Raw genomic sequence first — 22,678 nt, forward strand, 5'->3', positions numbered from 1 at the left:
GGAAAAGTGTTTTGTCTATATATATATATATAAAGCGATGTGTAAGTATACATGTTGTTGTTGTTGTGTTGAGTAAAAGTACAGAAGGTTGGGAGTGTGAATTGAACATGTGCTGGGTGAATATGTTGAACGAATATGGTGGATAAATATGTGGTATGATGGATGAATTAGTGGAAAAAGATGAATCATCGTGGTATGGTAACATGGTTCCGATTAAGCATGTTATATAATGAAAGTTATTTTATAATGTTGTTATGCTAGTAACATGTGAATAGGGGACTTGATGTCATGTATTTGTGATTTTGTTTACGGAAAAGTGATAGAATAAAAACATGTGGGTAAGTCATAATTGGCAAGTTAGATAAATTATGCGCATGATGAATGTTGTTGCTTGGCTTTTGAAAATAGTAACATATGATTATGAATACTGGTTTTATGAGTTTTGGACTGGTTTTGTTTGCTTGGTTGTTGTTTAAGCTATTTGGAAGTAAAAATCAAATAGTTATGTCGTTTGATTACAGCAAAGTTGTCTTTAAACTGTTATAACTTGAGATGCATAAATGATTTTGATGTGATTCTAATTGGAGGTGATAGCGTGTCCTTTTACGATTCTAACGATAGGTCACACGCCCAAAACGACCAAGTAATGAGTGAGTTATGACTGTTTTACGAAAAACTCGGATGATCTTGAGAATTGGGGTACTCGATCGAGTAGCCTTGGTACTCGATCGAGTAAGGGGAACTCGATCGAGTACGTTAGTTACTCGATCGAGTAGCCCTGGTGATTTGTTTTACGTGCTTCTGATCTTCACCTACTCGATCGAGTAAGTCCCTTACTCGATCGAGTGGCCTGTACTCGATCTAGTGACCCCTGTTTTGGGTCATATGCTTATCTTTTAACATTCGTTGCATATTATGTTTAATTTAAAGGTATTAATTTGCTTCTTTATGCACCGTTTTACATGTATGTTGATCCTGATGCGTAAGTTACCCAATCTTATGGTGTAGTGAGTGGCACCTGTAGTGAGTAGGAGTTCGGTTGGAGGACATGAGTTATATGTGTTGTGATAGATAGTGGAAAAAGAAAAGGAAGATTGATATGGTTTATAGAGACATAGAGCATGTTTTGTGAGATGAGATGAGTGATATGTTTGTATGTTGAGTAATGTAAAAGTAAGTGAATATGGACAAGGGATGATGTGAGTCTAAGGAACGTGAGAATGAAAGGATTGAAAGAAAGGATGTGGATAGTAGCAACCTGAGATGTATAACGAATTATGGAAGGAGATGGTTAGAAATAGTGTTGAGTAAGAATATATGTAATGAAAGGTCGTTTTAGAGGAATTGAGAAGCGTGGTTTATAGTGAACTTAATGGAGACATGTCGCGACGTGGATTTGCAGGTAGTGACTGAGTTTGGAAATTTGTGTTATCGAGAGACAAAACTAATGTGTGATTTCCTTGGGCAATTAACGGTAAAAAAAAAAAATGATTTCTAGAGATGTAATTGTTTAAACTTTAAATGTTGATTTTTATGGACAAATTAACGACAAGTGTGAGTGAGTGGAGTGATGAGAGGGGACACATGGTAAGGAAGAGTGAGATAATATCGATAAGAAATAATGGGATTGGAATTTTGGAGCAATGAGAAGGTGATCGGAGCACTAAAAAGTTAGGAAGAAGTAATAAGGAGTTGAATGGTCCATTGCTTTAGTCGAGTGTAAAAAGAAAAGCATGAGGAGAGTAAAAAGTAAGCTAAGGAAAATTTTCACCGGAGTTATGTGATATAAAGGTAAGGAATCATCGAAATGTGTGATATTATCATGAGGATGTTAGTTAATGGTTATATGGGAGCTTCAGGACAACATGATTAATAATGAGTTTCGAGAAATTAAGGAAAGTAAGAAGTTAGTAGAATATCTGCATGATATGAGATTTTGGTGGAGAAATGGATGATGATTCAATTAAGGAAAATATTGGGAAGAATGTTGAGGTAATTTTGTTCATGGATTCGATGTTCGTTGTTTGGGATGTTAACCAAAGATAGAAAAGAAATCATGATGTTTAGAGATGAGTGAAGAGGTTTGATGTCCGGACAGTGGTAGTGTTATGGTCTTTGACTAGTGGTTAATGTAATACTCCGTATTTATGAGTCTTGGGGTACTCTATCGAGTAGGCCTTACTCTGTCGAGTAAGGGAGTTTTGCGAAATAAAATAGTTTCTGACCTGTTGGGTACTCGATCGAGTAACTAGGGTACTCGATCGAGTAAGGGGGTACTCGATCGAGTAGCCTTGGGTACTCGATCGAGTAGCCGGTTTACGGGGAGTTTTTCTCGGGTTTTGTTAATTATGCGATTAAGATATATAACCTTCCGGCATTGTTTCTAAATCACTTTTGCAAAACCTAATTTACTGTTTAAGAGAGAAGGCAAGTACGTTCTTAATCCTAATCGCATTGTTGACAAATCTCGGAGCTTGAGAGGTCGGATTCCATCGTTCTTTATACCTTTGTGATCCTTGCGTCGAGGGTAAGATCTGCATACCAATTTTATAGTATTTCGTCAAGTTTCGTTAAACCCTAATTTTGGGATTGGGGGTTTTTATGATTTGTTAAGGTTAGATTGTGATTATGTGATTATGTGATAGGAGAAGGATTTGTAAAGGAGAGGTTTTGAGACAGCTGCTAGATCGTCTGATGATTGTGTTGCTTTCCAGGTAGGATTTCCTACTCAGTATTAGTCCCATAACGGGATGGTTATTGATGTGTTGAGATTGATTGTTTGATATAGTAATTGTATTATGACGGTTGTGATTGTGATTGTGATTGATGTCTGTGGTTCTCGAGGCGTGTCCTCGGCTGAGTGGGGTCGCTTGCGGGAGTGGCTTCACGCCCTAGTTTCGCCCTTCGTGGAACCCGCCACGGAAGGGGATGTGCACATTAATGGACAGGGTTATCGCTCACTATGTGGAGCGGGGATTTGGTGGGTACGGCTGCGGTCCCCCACTGGCAGAGCTGGTTCAGTGGACAGTCAGTGATTGAGATGATTGGAGTTGGTTGGTTGTGTGTGTGTGACGGTTAAGCTGTCTGTTTATCTTATTGTATATATATATGGTGAATTGTGTGATTAGTACTGACCCCGTTTAAATGTTTTAAAACTGTGGTGATCCATTCGGGGTGGTGAGAGTGCTTGGCGGTATATCTTGGATACGCGTGGGATCTAGTCTGGGGATGGAGTCATCACATATCGAGTCTTTAGTCTTCCATTTGTGTTTGTTAGGACAGTTCCTTTCAGTTGGTTTATAGTTTGAGAGCAGTTGTATTTTGCTTACAGTTGGTTTTGTTATGTAATCACTTAACTTGTTTAATAAAGTATGTTTCTTCATTGTCTTATGATTATCATGCCTCGGGTAACCGAGATGGTAGCATCCTTATACCTGAGTGGTCCTGGTAAGGCACTTGGAGTATGGGGGTGTTACAAATGGTATCAGAGCGACGATCCTGAAACCTGTAACCAATGAATCTAATGAATCTAGGGAGTCAATTAAAATGAACCCGGGGTAAAGGTTGTAGGAGCTAATGCAAAGACTTGGGAGACGTCCTAAAGTCGCGAACTCGCCCTACAATTTTGAACCGGTCACCATGGGATATGTGTCGGGATCGTTATGTGCTTATTGTGTGCTGTGTGTATCTATGTAGTAGTATATTGTATGAATTGATGGATGAAAGATGATAATGACGTGAATTGTATGTTGGTTGATTGTAAAGCATGAAAGTATAATTATTGATACATGTAATTTGACATGTTATAATTATGTAAGGAAAAGTGTTTTGTCTATATATATATATATATAAAGCGATGTGTAAGTATACATGTTGTTGTTGTTGTGTTGAGTAAAAGTACAGAAGGTTGGGAGTGTGAATTGAACATGTGCTGGGTGAATATGTTGAACGAATATGGTGGATAAATATGTGGTATGATGGATGAATTAGTGGAAAAAGATGAATCATCGTGGTATGGTAACATGGTTCCGATTAAGCATGTTATATAATGAAAGTTATTTTATAATGTTGTTATGCTAGTAACATGTGAATAGGGGACTTGATGTCATGTATTTGTGATTTTGTTTACGGAAAAGTGATAGAATAAAAACATGTGGGTAAGTCATAATTGGCAAGTTAGATAAATTATGCGCATGATGAATGTTGTTGCTTGGCTTTTGAAAATAGTAACATATGATTATGAATACTGGTTTTATGAGTTTTGGACTGGTTTTGTTTGCTTGGTTGTTGTTTAAGCTATTTGGAAGTAAAAATCAAATAGTTATGTCGTTTGATTACAGAAAAGTTGTCTTTAAACTGTTATAACTTGAGATGCATAAATGATTTTGATGTGATTCCAATTGGAGGTGATAGCTTGTCCTTTTACGATTCTAACGATAGGTCACACGCCCAAAACGACCAAGTAATGAGTGAGTTATGACTGTTTTACGAAAACTGGACAGTGCTGAGAAATGCGTAGGTACTCGATCGATTAGCCTTGGTACTCGATCGAGTAGGGGGGTACTCGATCGAGTACGTCAGTTACTCGATCGAGTGTCCCTGGTAATTTGTTTTGCGTGCTTCTGATCTTCACCTACTCGATCGAGTAAGTCCCTTACTCGATCGAGTGGCCTGTACTCGATCTAGTGACCCCTGTTTTGGGTCATATGCTTATCTTTTGACATTTGTTGCATATTATGTTTAATTCAAAGGTAATATTTTGCTTCTTTATGCACCGTTTTATATGTATATTGATCCTGATGCGTAAGTTACCCAATCTTATGGTGTAGTGAGTGGCACCTGTGGTGAGTAGGAGTTCGGTGGGAGGACATGAGTTCTATGTGTTGTGATAGATAGTGGAAAAAGAAAAGGGAGATTGGTATGGATTAATTGAGGCATAGAGCATGTTTTGTGAGACGGGATGAGTGATATGATTGTGTGTTGAGTAATGTAAGAATAAGTGAATGTGGGCAAAGAGTGATGCAAGTTTAAGGAACGTGAGAATGAAAAGATTGAAAGAAAGGATGTGGATAGTAGCAACCGGAGATGTATAACGAATTATGGAGGGAGATGGTTAGAAATAGAGTTGAGTAAGAATATATGTAATGAAAGGTCGTTTTAGAGGAATTGAGAAGAGTGGTATATAGCGAACTTAATAGAGGCATGTCGCGACGTAGATTTGCAGATAGTGAGTGAGTTTGGGAGATTTGGTTCATTAAGAAACGAAACTAATGTGTGACTTCCTTGAGCAAGTAAGTCATGAGAGATCAGGGTGAGTAATAGCATGAGGTGGTCTGGACTGATTTATGTTAAGTGTGAGAAAGAGCAGGATAAGAAAAGATTGATGGTAAGAAAGAGTGAGATGGTATTAATATGAAATGAGGGAAATTGAGTTTTGGAGCAACAAAAAAAAAAGGGGGTAACTGGTTTACTAAAGAGTTAGGTAGAAGGAATAAGGAGTTGAACTATTAATTGGTATTATTGAGTGTAAAGAGAAAGGAAGGATAAAAGTGAGCTGAGGAAAATGTTCACCGGAGTTATGTGATATAAAAGTAAGGAATCATCGAAATGGGTGATAGTATCACGAGGATGTTAGCTAATGGTTATATAGGAGTTTCAGGACAACATGATTGATAATGAGTTTCGAGGAACTAAGGGAGTAAGAAGTTGGTGGAGTATTGGAACGATACGAGATATTTGGTGGAGAGTTGGATGACAATACAAATAAGATAGTATTGGGAATAATGTTGAGGTAATTTTGTTGATGGGTTTGATGTTCGTTGTTTGGGATGTTAACCAAAGATAGGAAAGAAATCGTGATGTTTAGAGATGAGTGAAGAGGTTTGATGTCCAGGACAAAGTGGTAGTGTTATGGTTTATGACTAGTGGTTAAGGGTGACGGTATGTTAGATAGATGGTAATTCTAAAGAGGCTGATTTTGGTAGAGACTGCATTGATAAGTATGGTTGTGAGGAAGTATAAGACATAGTCTTGGGAGGTCATTTCTCATAATGAGTGTTATTTGTATGGTTATGTATGGCGAGAAGGTGTTGGGTATGCGAATGGAAGAATGTGATGAGGGGCATGTGAGTTAAGCTCGGGTGACAGGTAACCTTTGTTGAGTGGTAACTTACGTGATCAGGATTGATTGGTTGGATGTGATTATGGGTCTATGTTATATATAAATGTTTGTGTGAGGTTCGACCTCACCGAAGTGGTATGGTGTGATAGTTATAATGTTGTTATCTCGAATGTTCGCAATATATGTTGAACACGGTAATTTAATTGAATGATATTCAAAAGGGTAATAATTTGATTGATCGGCATGATTTGGTTATACTTGTATGTATTCATGATATATGTTGATTAGTGATGATGCGGTAAGGGGATGATATTCATGAGGTTATTATCTGTTTAATTCATATAATATGTTGCTTTGTGATTTAGCAAAGTTGATTTGAGTAAGTTTTTCTTGTTCAAGAAGTTATGTTGAGTCAGTACTTATGGGATTGTGTATGTTGTGATGTCTATCGATGCGGTTGTGGTGCCTCGGGTGGTGATCCGAGCACGATATTTAGTGTTGTGATGCGGGTATTTTCGCACTGCGGTGTGGCTGTTGGTGGCGGTGTTGTGATGCCGTCACCGGTTGTGATGGAGTAGGCGGGATGATTATGATTCGAGTTTCGAAAGTACATACCAATTATACATAGATTGTTGTTTCGTTTGTTGTTGTTTCCTGTGAGTTTCAGTTTGGACAGATAGACAGTCGTCTTGATCATTGGTGTTTTCTTTATCAGGTTAAGTTTGAGAATGAGGGTAGAGTATGATATGGAATAGAGTTGTATATGTCTTCGTTGTTGTCATGGTATAGTGATATTCTGTTAATGGAACACGGTTGTGAGAGGTTGTTACAGTAATTTTGATCTTGTTCTAAATAAGGCTTTAGTGGACATGATAATGGCAAGTGATTCGTAGAACATGTGTGGTAATGATCTGATATATGCAGGTGGTTCATAATCCTTTGTTGAGACAGTGAGTGTAGGGTGTTGAATAATAAGTGTCGTGTTAAGTTATGTATGAGTCTTGCGGTAATGAATGAAAGAACTTGAGGATCTAGTGTGAGTGTACGTAACGAGTGGGGATCGCGAGTTATGCGTTTGGGAGGTAGGTGCTTTACATAGAGGGGTATGTTGTTTTGCAGTAATAATGGAGAGTTAGTATGGTGACTTTGCTACGAGTTTATGGTATAGGTTAGGTGCTATGCCAAATGAGTTGAGGAATGAGAAATGTTTATGTATGGGAGCCTTGAATATAAGAATGGTGAGTGTTTGGTTTATAAACGGTTATCTTGCACATGTGGTGGTAAAGAGGGTAATGAGATGTATCTAGGATTTAGTATTAGTGAGTTACGAGGACGTAACATTTATCTTAAGAGGAGTAGGATGTGATAAAAGAGATTTTGATGGGTGTGCATATGGTAATATATTTGGAAGTTTGAGTCTTGATGTCGAATAAAAGGTTGATTCGTGTTGTGGTTAATTTTGTTAAAGGTCATGACCGTACTGGTAGTAGTTCGATGTTTAGGAGTGTGAGAATATTTGGATAGTGTTGACAGTTGGATGATGATGGTTATGAGTTCGATAGTCTTGGCAGTTGGATGAGGATGTTTATGAGTGTGAGTAAACTTCGAGGACGAAGTTCCTTTTAAGGGTGGTAGAATGTAACATTCTGTTTGATGTTATGAGTATTTTGGTAGGGTATGGAGTTAGTGTTGAGAGAGATATAATGGAGTTGATACGATATTGTGAGCCATGTTGTGGAGGTAGGAATAGTTAGTGGAGTTGGTGTTACGAGTTCATGTTTGGGTTGGAGTTTTGTTTGAGTTCTTAGTCACGTTGTTGCGTCTTGATCGAGTTAGTATGTTTGTTTTTATGTATGGGTTGAACTTCGGGGACGAAGTTCTTTTTAAGGAGGGAAGACTGTAATACTCCGTATTTATGAGTCTTGGGGTACTCTATCGAGTAGGCCTTACTCTGTCGAGTAAGGGAGTTTTGCGAAATAAAATAGTTTCGACTGTTGGGTACTCGATCGAGTAACTAGGGTACTCGATCGAGTAAGGGGGTACTCGATCGAGTAGCCTTGGGTACTCGATCGAGTAGCCGGTTTACGGGGAATTTTTCTCGGGTTTTGTTAATTATGCGATTAAGATATATAACCTTCCGTCATTGTTTCTAAATCACTTTTGCAAAACCTAATTTACTGTTTAAGAGAGAAGGCAAGTACGTTCTTAATCCTAATCGCACTGTTGACAAATCCCGGAGCTTGAGAGGTCGGATTCCATCGTTCTTTATACCTTTGTGAGCCTTGCGTCGAGGGTAAGATCTGCATACCAATTTTATAGTATTTCGTCAAGTTTCGTTAAACCCTAATTTTGGGATTGGGGGTTTTTATGATTTGTTAAGGTTAGATTGTGATTATGTGATTATGTGATAGGAGAAGGATTTGTAAAGGAGAGGTTTTGAGACAGCTGCTAGATCGTCTGATGATTGTGTTGCTTTCCAGGTAGGATTTCCTACTCAGTATTAATCCCATAACGGGATGGTTGTTGATGTGTTGAGATTGATTGTTTGATATAGTAATTGTATTATGACGGTTGTGATTGTGATTGTGATTGATGTCTGTGGTTCTCGAGGCGTGTCCTCGGCTGAGTGGGGTCGCTTGCGGGAGTGGCTTCACGCCCTAGTTTCGCCCTTCGTGGAACCCGCCACGGAAGGGGATGTGCACATTAATGGACAGGGTTATCGCTCACTATGTGGAGCGGGGATTTGGTGGGTACGGCTGCGGTCCCCCACTTGCAGGGCTGGTCCAGTGGACAGTCAGTGATTGAGATGATTGGAGTTGGTTGGTTGTGTGTGTGTGACGGTTAAGCTGTCTGTTTATCTTATTGTATATATATATGGTGAATTGTGTGATTAGTACTGACCCCGTTTAAATGTTTTAAAAACTGTGGTGATCCATTCGGGGGTGGTGAGCAGTGCTTGGCAGGTATATCTTGGATACGCGTGGGATCTAGCTGGGGATGGAGTCATCACATATCAGAGTCTTTAGTCTTCCGCTGTGTTTGTTAGGACAGTTCCTTTCAGTTGGTTTATAGTTTGAGAGCAGTTGTATTTTGCTTACAGTTGGTTTTGTTATGTAATCACTTAACTTGTTTAATAAAGTATGTTTCTTCATTGTCTTATGATTATCATGCCTCGGGTAACCGAGATGGTAGCATCCTTATACCTGAGTGGTCCTGGTAAGGCACTTGGGGTATGGGGGTGTTACAGTTAAGGGTGAGGGTATATTAGAAAAGTGACAATTCTAAAGAGGCTGATTTTGTAAAGACTGAATTGATAAAAGTATGGTTGTCAGGAAGTATAAGACATAGTCTTAGGAGGTGGTTTCTCATAATGAGTGTTAGCTGTATGGTTATGTATGGCAGAAGGTGCTGGTGATGTGAATGGAAGAATGTGATGAGGGGCATGCGAGTTAAGCTCGGACAACAGGTAACCTTTGTTCAGTGGTAACTTACGTGATCAGGATTGACTGGTTGGATGTGATTACGGGTCTGTGATATATAAATGGTTGTGTGAGGTTTTGACCTCACAAGACGTGGTATGGTGTGATTATCATAAAGTTGTTATTTGAATGTTCTGTAATGCATGTTGAGTACGCTAATCTAATTTAATGATATTCAAAAAGGTAATAATTTGAGTGATCTGGCATGACTGGCTATACTTGTATGTATTCATGATACATGTCAAACTGTGATATGGTAAGAGGATGACATTCACGAGGTTATTATCTGTTTAATTCATATAATATGTTGCTTGTGATTTAGTAAAGATGATTTGAGTAAGTTTTTCTTGTTCGAGAAGTTATGTTGAGCCAGTACTTATGGGATTGTGTAAGTTGTGATGACTATCGATGTGGTTGTGGTGCCTCGGGTGGTGATCCGGGCACGATATTTAGTGTTGTGATGCGGGTATTTTCGCACTGCGGTGTGGCTGTTGGTGGCGGTGTTGTGATGCCGTCACCGGATGTGGTGGAGTAGGTAGGATGTTTATGATTCGAGTTTCGAAAGTACATACCAGTTATACATAGATTGTTGTTTTGTTTGATGTTGCTCCCTGCGAGTTTCAGTTGGTGCAGATAGATAGTTGTCTTGTTTATTGATGTTTCTTACCAGTTCAGTTTTGGTATGAGAGTAGAGTATGATATGAAGAGAGTTGTATATGTTTTCGTTGTTGTCATGGTATAGTGACATTCTGTTGATGGGACACAGTCGTCAGAAGTTGTTACAGTACTTTTGATCTTGTTTTAAGTTGAGGCATCAGTAGTCATAGTCATGATCTGATATATGCAGGTGGTTCATAATCCTTGGTTGAGACAGTGAGTGTAGGGTGTTGAGTAATTAGTGTCGTGTTAAGTTATGTATGAGTCTTGCGGTAATGAAAGAAAGGAACTTGAGGATCTAGTGTGAGTGTACGTAACAAGTGTGGATCGTGAGTTATGCTTTTGACGATAAGAGTTTTATGTAGTTTATATAGAGAGGTGTGTCATGTTGTGGTAATAGGGAACAAGTGAAGTTTTGGATTAAATTAAGGATTTTGTGGTATAGGTTAGGTGGTGTGACGAGTGAAGTGAAGTATGAGAGTTGTTTAAGTAAGAGAGCCTTGGATATGTGCATGGCGAGTGTTTAGGTTCTAGGTGGTTATCTTTGACATGCGGTGGTGATGAGGATAATGAAAAGATATATCTAGGATTTAGTATCAGTGAGTTACGAGGACGTAACATTTATCTTAAGAGGAGTAGGATGCGATAAAAGAGATTTTGATGGTTGTACATATGGTAGTATATTTGGAAGTAGAGTGTTGGTGTGGCATAAGGTATGGATTTGTATATGTTGTGGTTGATAGTGTTAAAAGGTCATGGACGTGCTTGTAGTAGCTCAATGTTAGGAATGCGAGAATACTTCGATAGTGTTGACAGTTGGATGATGAGGTTATGAGTGTGAGTAAACTTCGAGGACGAAGTTCCTTTTAAGGGTGGTAGAATGTAACATTCCGTTTGATGTTTATGTAGTTGGTTATGTATGGAGTTAGTGTCGGGAGAGTTTATGATGTAGTTGATACGACATCGTGAGCGAGGTGTGGAGGTAGGAATAGTTGGTAGAGTTGGTGTTAAGAGTTCATGGTTTCATGTTCTGTAAGTTGGGGTTTTGTTTTGAGTTCTTAGTAGCTTTGTTGCGTCTTGACCGAGTTAGTATGTTTGTTTTGAGTATGGGTTGAACTTCGGGGACGAAGTTCTTTTTAATGAGGGAAGACTGTAATAGTCCGTATTTATGAGTCTTTGGGTACTCTATCGAGTAGGCCTTACTCTGTCGAGTAAGGGTGAGTTGCGTTTTAGAATAGTTTCTGACCTGTTGGGTACTCGATCGAGTAACTAGGATACTCGATCGAGTAATGGGGCACTCGATCGAGTACCTTAGCTACTCGATCGAGTAGCTCGGTTAGCGGGTGATAATTCGACGGGTTTTGTTAATAACACGGATTAATATATAAATCTTTCCGTCACTTTCATAATACACTTTTACAAACCTAATAACATTAAAAAGGAGATTCAAGTTACGTTCTTCGCATTCATCCGTGTTGTTGACAAATCCCGGAGCTTGAGAGGTCGGATTTCATCGTTCTTTATACCTTTGTGATCCTTGCGTCGAGGGTAAGATCTACATACCAATTTTATAGTATTTTGTCAAGTTTCGTTAAACCCTAATTTTGGGATTGGGGGTTTTTGTTGTAGATAATGATTGGTAGTGATTATGTGTATGTATGATAGGAGAAGGATTTGTAGAAGAAGCTTTTTTATACAGCTGTTGAGACCGTCTGATTGTGTTGCTGTTCCAGGTAGGATTTCCTACTCAGTATTAGTCCCATAATGGGATATTGGTTGATGTATTGTGTTTGGTTGTTTGATATAGTAATTGTATCGTGATTGTGGTTGTGATCGTTGTTGATGGTTCGCGAGGCATGGCCTCGGCTGAGTGGGGTCACTTGCGGGAGTGGCTTCACGCCCTAGTTTCGCCTTCTGTGGAACCCGCCACAGAAGGGATGTGCACATTAATGGACAGGGTTATCGCTCATTATGAGGAGCGGGGATTTGGTGGGTACGTGCGGTCCCCCATCGGCGTGGTGGTCCGGTGGACGATCGGTGATTGAGATTGTTGGAATTGGTGTGGTAGTGTGTGTGACGGTTAAGCTGTCTGTTTATCTTATTGTTGATATATATGTTGAGTTGTGTGATTAGTACTGACCCCGTTTAAATGTTTTAAAAACTGTGGTGATCCATTCGGGGGTGGTGAGCAGTTATTGAGCAGGTATGATATGACGCGTATGGGATAGCGGGATGAGTCATCACGTGGCGATTAGAAGTCTTTCCGTGTCGACGGTGTTTTGTAGCTTTGATAGTTTTAGCAGTAGACCGTCTGAAAATCTTGTATTTCTTTTTATCAGTTGGGAATTGCTATGTAATCACTTTAAACTTTATTTACTTTTAAAGTTGTTTCGTTATTGTCTTATGAATATCATGCCTCGGGTAACCGAGATGGTGACATCCTTATACCTGAGTGGTCCTGGTAAGGCACTTGGAGTATGGGGGTGTTACAAGTGTCCTCCAAAATAAGCGCGTTTATATATTAAATCTCGTTAAAGGAATATTAGGGATTTATTTATTTATTTTGTCAGCTGGTCATCGTTAATCGATAATGATTGGCTGACTAGAGTTTTACATTACTATCGTGTGAAGGCGGTGATCAGCTGATCCCTTTAGGTCACACCTATAGGAGTGGGCGGAGTGGAAGCAGAGCCGGAAAAGGCAGCAGGTTGCTTGGTACATTTTTAGTAGCCCAGCCCTCTGTACTTGGTTTCTTTCGACTAAAATGCGGCTTGATGCCCAAATGGAAAAAACTAATTATTTGTATGAGATACAAATTAATCCTTGTATTAATTGACTTTTAATAAGTCAAGTGAATATATTATTTGAGACGAGTTATGAACTCGGGCCAAGGGGATTTATTATTTAATTATTCGATAATTAATTAATAAATGTTAATTGAAATTTAATAACTAATAGTTAACTAATTTAATTTATACGATATGTTTATAAGTTTTGACGTAAAGGTAATTAGCTATTTTAATTTATAAGAGGTTGTAAAATTAGCTAATAAGGGATCATGAAACACATTTTATGTTGATAAAATGGTCTAATAATTACCCAAATGTTAAGTGGTCAATAATTATTAATTTGTATTATTTAAGTGTTAAATAATCAAATTAATATTATAAAGGATATTTAAATATGAGACTTATAAGCATTTGTGGGACAAATTTCGGAAATCAAAATGGACCAAATAGGGTCCATTTGGACCGGTTTCTTAAGGTCTTTAAAGACCACTTTTTTTCAAGATTTCATGGTAAGATCACATGTGATGTTTCTCTCAATTGTTTACATTTGAGAGCTCTATAAATACCCCTAATTACACGCTTGCATGGGTAAGATTTTTGAGAAAAAAAAACCCTCTAAAGAGAGCTCCTTGACCGGTTTGAAGAAGAGGAAAAACAAGATCATTTTTTTACTTCTTTTCTTCATACAACTTGATCAATTTGTTGATCATATATTCAAATAAAAATCACGAATAATAATATACATTATCTAATATTATTAGTGTAATAATATTACATAATACAAGGTTATTACTTCAATTACCTAGTTAGTAGTTTTAGTAGTGTTTTGGGTTGATTCTTGGGTGCTAATCAAAGGAGGTACTCAACTTTGGGTACTTGTTCTTGGAGGATCTTCCTTAACATTTTATTGCTCAAGAACTATAAAGGTAGGAGACCTTTGTAGTGCCCATATTTGCCTTAATCAATGTAAGAAAATTTTCTCTTAAGATGGTTTTATACCATTTTTTGTTATTTATCTTTGCATGCATGTAGATTTAGACCTCATAATAAAATTAGTATGTAATTTTATTATCACTAATATAGTCTTATTTGTTCTAAATAACTAACATATGCGACCAATGGGTACACTTTCTACACCCGCATTCAAGATGAGGCGAGCACAATACAAAATAGTGGAGTTTGCGTAGATTTTGAGGCAATATATTTTGCTAGTTTAAAGGATAAAAATCCTATTTTGGGTACAGTGTAATATTATGGAGTTATTCAAGAGATATTAGTTTTAGACTACATGATTTTGAGATACCTCTATTTCGGTGCAAGTGGGTTGACAATAACAATGGTGTTAGAAAGGACGATTTAGGATTCACATTAGTAAATTTTGACAAGGTTGGAAACAAGGACGATCCTTTTATATTAGCGTCACAAGAAAAACAAGTGTTTTATGTTACCGATCCAATGGATAAGAAGTGGAGTTGTTCTATATTGCCTTCGCCGAATTCCAGATGATGAAGACGTCAAATTTGAAGGACTTGATCACAATGCTATATCGCAATTTGGTAATGATGTTGAAAATGTTAACATTCCAAACATATATACACGAGATGATCATGATGAAGGTATTTGCGTTAATTAAGAGATTAGCAAATCCAAAAAACATTTCCGACAGCCGTGAAAATATCAGCAATCCAATCAAGATATCTTACGTCATGTATAATTATTGTCTTGCTGTTATATATAAAATTGTTGTTGTAAATTTTTCTGCTGTTGCAGCAGGCGGGTTAGGGAAAAATCGTACCAAATGATGCTTTACTTCTTGGCGGTAAAATCAAACAAAATGAATTATTAAATACAACGGTTATACCTAAACCGTTGTTCAGGACGTGTACAGTTATAGCGGTTCAGGCCGTTGTTATCTATATAAAAATGATGATTTATTTCTTGGCGGTAAAATCAAACAAAATGAAATATAAAATAAAACGGTTATACCTAAACCGTTGTTCTGGACGTGAACAGTTATAACGGTTCAGGCCGTTGTTATGTATATAAAAATGATGCTTTATTTATTGGCGGGAAAATCAAACAAATGAAATTATTTAAGACAACAGTTATTTCTAATCCGTTGTAGATAGTACTAATCAATTACGGTTTCAAACAAAACCGTTGTCTGTTTGAAAACAAAATATAACGGTTTTTCTTATACTGTGTTTATTACTTTCCATTAAACAAGGTCTTGCAAGTGTTGTATTATTCAAACATATATACTCTGAGCTTCCCCTCCCTCACATAATATCCTCAAACACTGAGCTTCCCCTCAACCACCAGCCTACCCCATCGCCGTCGCAATCATCGTCATCATCGCCATTGCCGCCGCCAGATCAATCCGGATTCTACTCTTTAAAGAAGTAATAAAACCTCATCTTTAGAGATTTGTTTGTTATTATAAGTATGCATTGTTATTATTATTTTTATTAATTTCTGCTTTAGATATGGTCGAAAAGCGGAAAAGAAACGTTGGAAATGCGTCAGGCGGCGACTCAGGTGATAAGAATAATTTGCAACACACTGCGGGTCGAATGCGCCACAGGGTTTCCTTAGAAGCAACAAATTCAAAGATACCTAATCCTTTACAATGGGATAAAGATACGGGGCTGCCATATGGTGAGAATGTCGGGTATTTTGCGAGTGGGATTGGTTGTTGTGTAAGACAGTATGTGTCTCTCGGTACGCCGCGTATCAGTGAACTGAGTAAAATATGAAACACCATGCTAATAAACATAATAAAGGTATGTATATACAATAATAAATGCTTTAGCTGAAATTAAGTTACTACTTGATATGTGTATTAGCCGAAACACTTGTACCAACTATGCTCATCATATATGCAGTGTAACACCCTGTGTTAATTGAAGAGGTCCAGTGATAGGCTTAAATGATTAGTGCTTAAAGGGATTGGAAGTACTACTCATATCAACAAATTGCACTTTCTTTTATGGCCATCCATGCGAAAGAACTCCAAAGTTAAGCGTGCTTGGCTGGGAGTAGTCTTAGGATGGGTGACCTCCTGGGAAGGTTTCCGAGATGCGCATGAGTGAGGACAAAATCCACTATAAAGGACATGTGTTGATCTGTGGGCCATGTGCACAACTGGTGAGCTATCATAAGTAACCGCTCCCGACCCGGTTTGGGTCGGGGTGTTACAAGTGGTATCAGAGCAACCCTGTGACCGTGTGGTGATGGGAGGCGGTTGTTATACGCTCCTGGAGGCAGTTGTTATACGCTCCATTGTGATCACCCACCTAGCGGGGGAGGATTCTGGGTTAGCGGTTATGCTCACAGGCGCAACGAGGACGTTGCGTTCTTCAAGTCGGGGTGATTGTAACACCCCATGTTAATTGAAGAGGTCCAGTGATAGGCTTTAATGATTAGTGCTTAAAGGGATTGCAAGTACTACTCATATCAACAAAGTGCACTTTCTTTTATGGTCATCCATGCGAAAGAACTCCAAAGTTAAGCGTGCTTGGCTCGGAGTAGTCTTAGGATGGGTGACCTCCTGGGAAGGTTTCCGGGATGCGCATAAGTGAGGACAAAATGTGCTATAAAGGACCTGTGTTGATCTGTGGGCCATGTACACAACCTGGTGAGCTATCATAAGTAACCTCTCCCGACCCGGTTTGGGCCAGGGTGTTACATGCAGTTAGCTTACGTTGTCCCCAAAAAGTATGATAAGTACCTAAAAACAAGACAGGGGAAGTCCTTAGATCTTGGAAGTTAAAGATTGCTGAGAATCACTTGTTCAACAAGGAAACCGGGGAGATGAACAAGAAACCACCAAAAAAGTGTTGGGAAATGTGTCCTCAACAATAATGCGATCACATGATTTAAATATCATTATTAAATCTCATTTCAAGAATACGAAAGGGATGATACATTACATATATAGTCAACTGGTCCACACATATCAGTAATGATTGGCCGGCTAGAGTTTGACATTACTGTCGTGCGACGGTGGTGATCAGTTGATCCCTTGAGGTCACACCTAAAGGACGATTCCCTTAATTGAAAAGGTTAATTAGTTGTATACCGATACAGATTAATTAATTCCTTAAAATTGAACAATTCGATTCGTGAGAGAGAATATTGATATCTTATTGTAATGGGATTAAATAAGATTTATTTTAGTAATAAAATGCTTTGTTGCTAAAATTATTTATTGTTTGAGAAACAATAAAGATAAGAATGAATGGTTAATTATAATTACAAGAATTTGTGAATTATAACTATATGACCCATTTTATTTATGTGATCAAGTATCACTTGTCAATTTGTTGTATGTAATTTAATTAATTCATGAAATGATATTTATGTGATAAATATGCATTAAATTAATTAATAACATGTATCATACTACATGTGACATATTGTGTGACAAATGACAAATTTACAAAATAAAATGGTAGTCCATTTTAAGTAATGGACCGAAAATGGAGGGTGTGTTAGTGGGTTTTGGTTGTTTTATTTTAATTGATAAAATAAACATAATGATGCCTACCTACAACTAGTCTTACACCTCTTACACACCTACTATTTTTGAGAAGAGTAAAAGGAAAAGAATTGATGCCAATGTTGGCTATTCCAACCGTGACACTCCCTCTCTTTATGGGTTGTTGGTTCTTTTTCTTTTATTCTTACACTACCATTCAATTAACATGCAAGTGTTCATGAATATTCTCTCTTCTCTCTCTTTAATCTTCATCAAAAAGATGAGATTTTAATCCAAATTGTTCATGTAAGATTACTAATTTTATCAAAGTAATATATGAGTATTAGTAATCAAATTTAAGGTAAACCACAATATAAACATCTAGTACATGTTAGTTTGTGGGATTAAGGGATTGTCTTTGGTGCTACTAATTGGAGAATCTCTACTTTGGGATTTTTGTATGTTCATCCATTATTGGAAAGCTCAAGAACTAACAAGAAGGAGATCTTGTTGGTGCCCAATATGACCGAAATTATTATGGTGAGAAAATGTTTTCTTATCTTCTTTTATTAAAGTTTGCATGCATAAAATCCACTTTTAATTTTATGACAAATTAATTTTAACATATATGAGTATGTTAGTATGTATATAGATCTACAAAAAGAAGTATCTGTATGTCAGTCAGGACCATTGGGATAGCTATATCGCTTATAGGCAAACTGACAAGTTTGAGGTAACTTAATAATAATAAGTAAAGAAGTATACTTAGTTTAGTGTTTGGTCATGCTTACATTTCTTGATACAATTTATTTGATGAAGGCTATGAGTGAGAGGAACAAGGCAAACTTTTCAAAGAAAAAGACCATCTTTTACGGCTCCCGAGGTGGTTATAGATTGATTAAAACGAAACTTGTAAGTACATTATTCTTATAGTATTAGACTATTAGGTGTTTTAGTCGGATGTTATATATGTTCATAGTAATCAAACATATTTTGAGAGGATATCAATGTGATGAATGAATTGTAGGCAAAGATTAAAAAATTCAGTCGTCACGACGCTTGGGTGGAAGGTCACACTCCTAAGAATGAAAAGACGGAAACTGAATATGATAAGGACATCAAAGAGAAAATTGTAAGTTTGAATAAATATGTCACTCTTACCACTGGTGGTTGACACGGCTGTCGCAACCTATCAAAAATAAAACCAACTGGCTCTACTAATGCAGCAGAGGTAAGTCAGGTATCGTATTCACAGGGAGGCAGTCACTATCTACTCGTATTTTAGTCTGTCTAAGGTCACAAGATAGGGGGTTTGAATTGTTTAAACTAAACTAATAAAAGCAAAGGATGAAATAAGAGGGAAGTCAGATAAAGAGAAGTATGCCAGGATGTCGGTTCACCACGGTATTGCGCAAATTAGCTAAAGATGAATCAGTCGGTCTGATGTGAGAAGGGTAAAGGAAAGGTCCTTTCGGTCCGCTATCCGCCCTAAAATACAACTAGCTTAGCTTTCACCCTCACTAGTGTAGTCTATTTCTCATAACAGGTCTATTCATTCCAATCTTTCGATCTAGGTCTGAACTTAACCAGATTAACTAATTAAGTTGCATGCATTCAACCAAACGATTATAATTATATTGTTAATGAAACAATTCTCACATTAAATCTCCTAAACCAACTATCGCAACGTTGCTATACTACCATGGCTCCCCTAATCCTAGCATTAAGGGATTAGCTAAGCATAATAGTAAATAAAACAAGAACGAGAAATAAGGCAGGAACAAGCATGATGAAGAAATGAGCAAAAGAGAATTAAAATAAAAGAGAGAAGAAAGGTTACAAAGAATTAGATCCGGAAAAGAGGAGGTAACGTCTCATACTCCATGAATAAGTTTTTTCAAAACCTAATTTTGTCTCTCCTTATATAGAGGAGATATTTATTTGACCTAAGATAATAAAACACGAATTAAAATCAAGCGTCTAAAATCAAGCTATTCGATCGAGCGATTTGGAAGTACATGATCGAACAAAATCCAGCAAAAACCACTCGATCGAGTGAACAAACAACTCTATCGAGGAACTCCTAAATAGCCCCTCTTGATCGAACAAAGAATATATTCGAGTGAGCCTTTTCATCCTCCAAGTGCTTTCGATCAAGGACTATGGTCAGCAAAACGTCTCGATCGAAGGAAATGCCACTGAAGTCAGCCATGACTCGTTGATTTAGCTTCTGAAATGACTTCACGCGTTCCAAGACAGTAGCATTCCGCTTCAAATCCGCTCATCTCCTAAATGCAAGCTAAAAGGACAGTTCCAGGCTCAATTCCGCTACTTTCAAGTCCATTCCTGCAAATTAAAGTAAAGCAAACCAAAGTAGACTATTCGGGGCATTTCGCAATATAAAACTACGAGAAATACATTGAAATGCGTGCATAAGAGGCCATAAAGGACTATGTAAAATGCATGTATCAAATCTTCCCAACTCAAGCCTTTGCTTGTCTCCAAGCAAACTATAAATGTAACTAAGGACAACTAATAAAACGGGACCAACTCATCAGCTACAAATTGTCCACCCAAGCCAATTTAATGCAACAACTAACAAAGTAGCAAAGGGTAAGTGCAAACGAGTTAAATCAATATTTTAAACTACCGAACTGTCAATCTTGCAAAACTCATGTATATCGGACTCTCACGGGTCGTTCGTCACACAAAATTAAGCACAAAGTGAGAATAAATGTATGAGATAGAAAGAAGTAAAGACACTCACCTAATTCGACCTATAAGAACATGCATGGAGGTAACAAGAAACCAATTTCTACCAACCGTACATATGTATTCCAACCAATCAGGACTCGAGACAGACACCGAAGACTTACAAAAATGTGAGGTGAGGTAATTGGGTAAGAAGGGGCAAAATATATTTGGATAAGTGGAGGTAAAGCCAAGCTAGTACAACCATAACCAAATAATCAACATATTCCGCTCCACTACTCAATACGAAACATAGAACAGTGCCATTGTGGCAAATCATCACTCTCATCAACAAAGAACTCCCCATAAAAGGTAATGATAAGCATGGGAGTAAATCCAACGATTTTTTCATATTTTTCATTTTTTTTCATCTCTTTTTTTTCGTTCTTTCGGATTCTTTTTTTTTTCTTTTTCATTTCATTTTTCTTCTTCTTCATTCACTACCAACTTCAAATCTTTTGAAGTGAACCAAATCTGACAAGGATAACAGCATACCCACAGTAACCATGCATCTAGCTTGATAGGGCAGGCTATATTTGGATGTAGTTGAAGGGGTCAAAAAGCAAATTTGGCTAATGTGAAGTTAATGGGTAATAATGAAGGAAGGGTTGTAAGTTACCTCTCCACGGGTGTCACCACCGCAAACTGAATGCATACAGGTACTAAAAAAAGAGTGTCATACATATGCAAATTGATGTTACATGCCTTATAGAGAGTACTACTCACATCCTATGTGAAAATGGTCATGAATGTCACCAGTTTATCAAGCTCTAAACCTTATAATTTATATGTAATTTGCCAATATTAGAGTCAAGTATATTCGTTCAGATAAGTTTAAACAGAAAACTCGTAGATTATGCACATTACCATGCCAACAAAATGTTAAGATTATGCAAGGCAAGGGTAAAAGACTCAAAGTAGCATAAAAGTTCAACGTTCCGACTCAACCTAAATGAAAAACAAATGTGAAATGAAAAGTTTTTGAATTTATAAGATTTTATAAGGAATAAAAAACAACAATGCATGCGAAAATAATTAAAGTGCAAACTGAAACACAATAAAACAGCATCATGCAGACATGGATATGGATGCATACCTCCCCAAACCAAACCGTACAATGCCCTCATTGTACCCAAAAATAGGGAAAGGGAATGCAAATAGAAAAGAAGAGAGTGAAGCTGCGGAAAACTCACAAGAATGTGCTCAGTAGGGACCTCCCCAAACCAGCCCGCAACATGGGAGGTCGTAAACAGCTCCATTACAACGTCATTAGAAGTAAATCAAAACAAGCGTACTCGATGGTACTCGATCGAGAAGAATTAGTACTCGATCGAGTACAATGGGCTGCAAAAGTGGTCGATCGAGGAAAGGGGAATAGCTCGATCGAATGATCTCCTTCTGTGATTGCTCGATCGAAGAAGAGGAGTGTTTGATCGAGAGCTTCCTATTGCGCAAACTCCTAGGCATTAGTAAAACACCTGCAAAAGACGCGAATAGCAACCACAAATACGACCAAAAACCAAACCTAAATCGTTCACAGTCTATGGTTTAAAAACCAATTATTACACACACAACAGAAACTGAAATGTAAATCAACTAAAAATTTAAACTCCGGGTTGCCTCCCGGACAACGCTAGTTTCAGACAGGTCCCAGCTCGACCTTCTTTTCTTCATCCAGTTGCTCGAGTTAGGCACAATCAAAGCAACTCAAAGCTCTTAGTAACTGATCATAAATCTGCGCATGTGCTACATAAAAGCATAAGTAGCACCAAAATAGAAAAGGAGCATATAAGAGCAATCTAAAGTTCCGTCTCAGCCTAACAGATTTTCGATGACAAATATGGTGAAACATTATTAACTGATTTGCCCAACTCGGAGGGGGTGGAGTATTAAAATATAAAGCATAAGTCATATCAGGTAATTTACTATTAGTTATAGCAATGATCGTAAAGTTATCGTTAATTACCTCAGGTCGGTCGCTCCTAACGTCGGAATCATTGATAAAAGAATATATTACCTCTACCGTGCTATGAACATTCTCGGACTCATCTACCTTCTCATTCCCCTTCTTTGTGGGTTCTATCCCGTATATTGAAGCCTCCAGAGCATCCAGCCCGGCTTTCCAAATGGGGGATTCACCATAACCATTGTCTTCTTCAAAATCATCATCCAAAATAGACCCAGATGACATAGCAATGCTTTCCGTGGCCAATATGGTCGATCGAGCAAAGATAGGACTCGATCGAGAACTCTCCTCCTGAATATTACTCGATTGAACAAACAAATCTGCTCGATCGAGATCTTCCACGCGAAAAGTGTTCGACCGAGCAGTATAATCCATTCGATCGATCACTTCCACATACTAGTTCGATCGAGTGATTGTTGCTGTTCAGTGCAGAAG

The 22,678-nt window shown here is 37.8% G+C and overlaps 1 protein-coding gene across 1 annotated transcript in view; it reads right to left on the bottom strand.

The window, feature by feature from the left end:
- LOC141601571 (uncharacterized) overlaps positions 1 to 22,468 on the bottom strand; it is a 38,846-nt gene extending 16,378 nt beyond the window's left edge. The window contains exon 1 of the mRNA XM_074421866.1: positions 22,244 to 22,468. Coding sequence (XP_074277967.1) covers positions 22,244 to 22,468 — 225 coding nt within the window. The remainder of the gene's footprint in view (positions 1 to 22,243) is intronic.
- Between the last annotated feature and the right edge of the window lie 210 nt (positions 22,469 to 22,678).

This window comes from Silene latifolia, chromosome 9, assembly GCF_048544455.1.
Source record: "Silene latifolia isolate original U9 population chromosome 9, ASM4854445v1, whole genome shotgun sequence".
Classification (NCBI taxonomy): Eukaryota; Viridiplantae; Streptophyta; class Magnoliopsida; order Caryophyllales; family Caryophyllaceae; genus Silene; species Silene latifolia.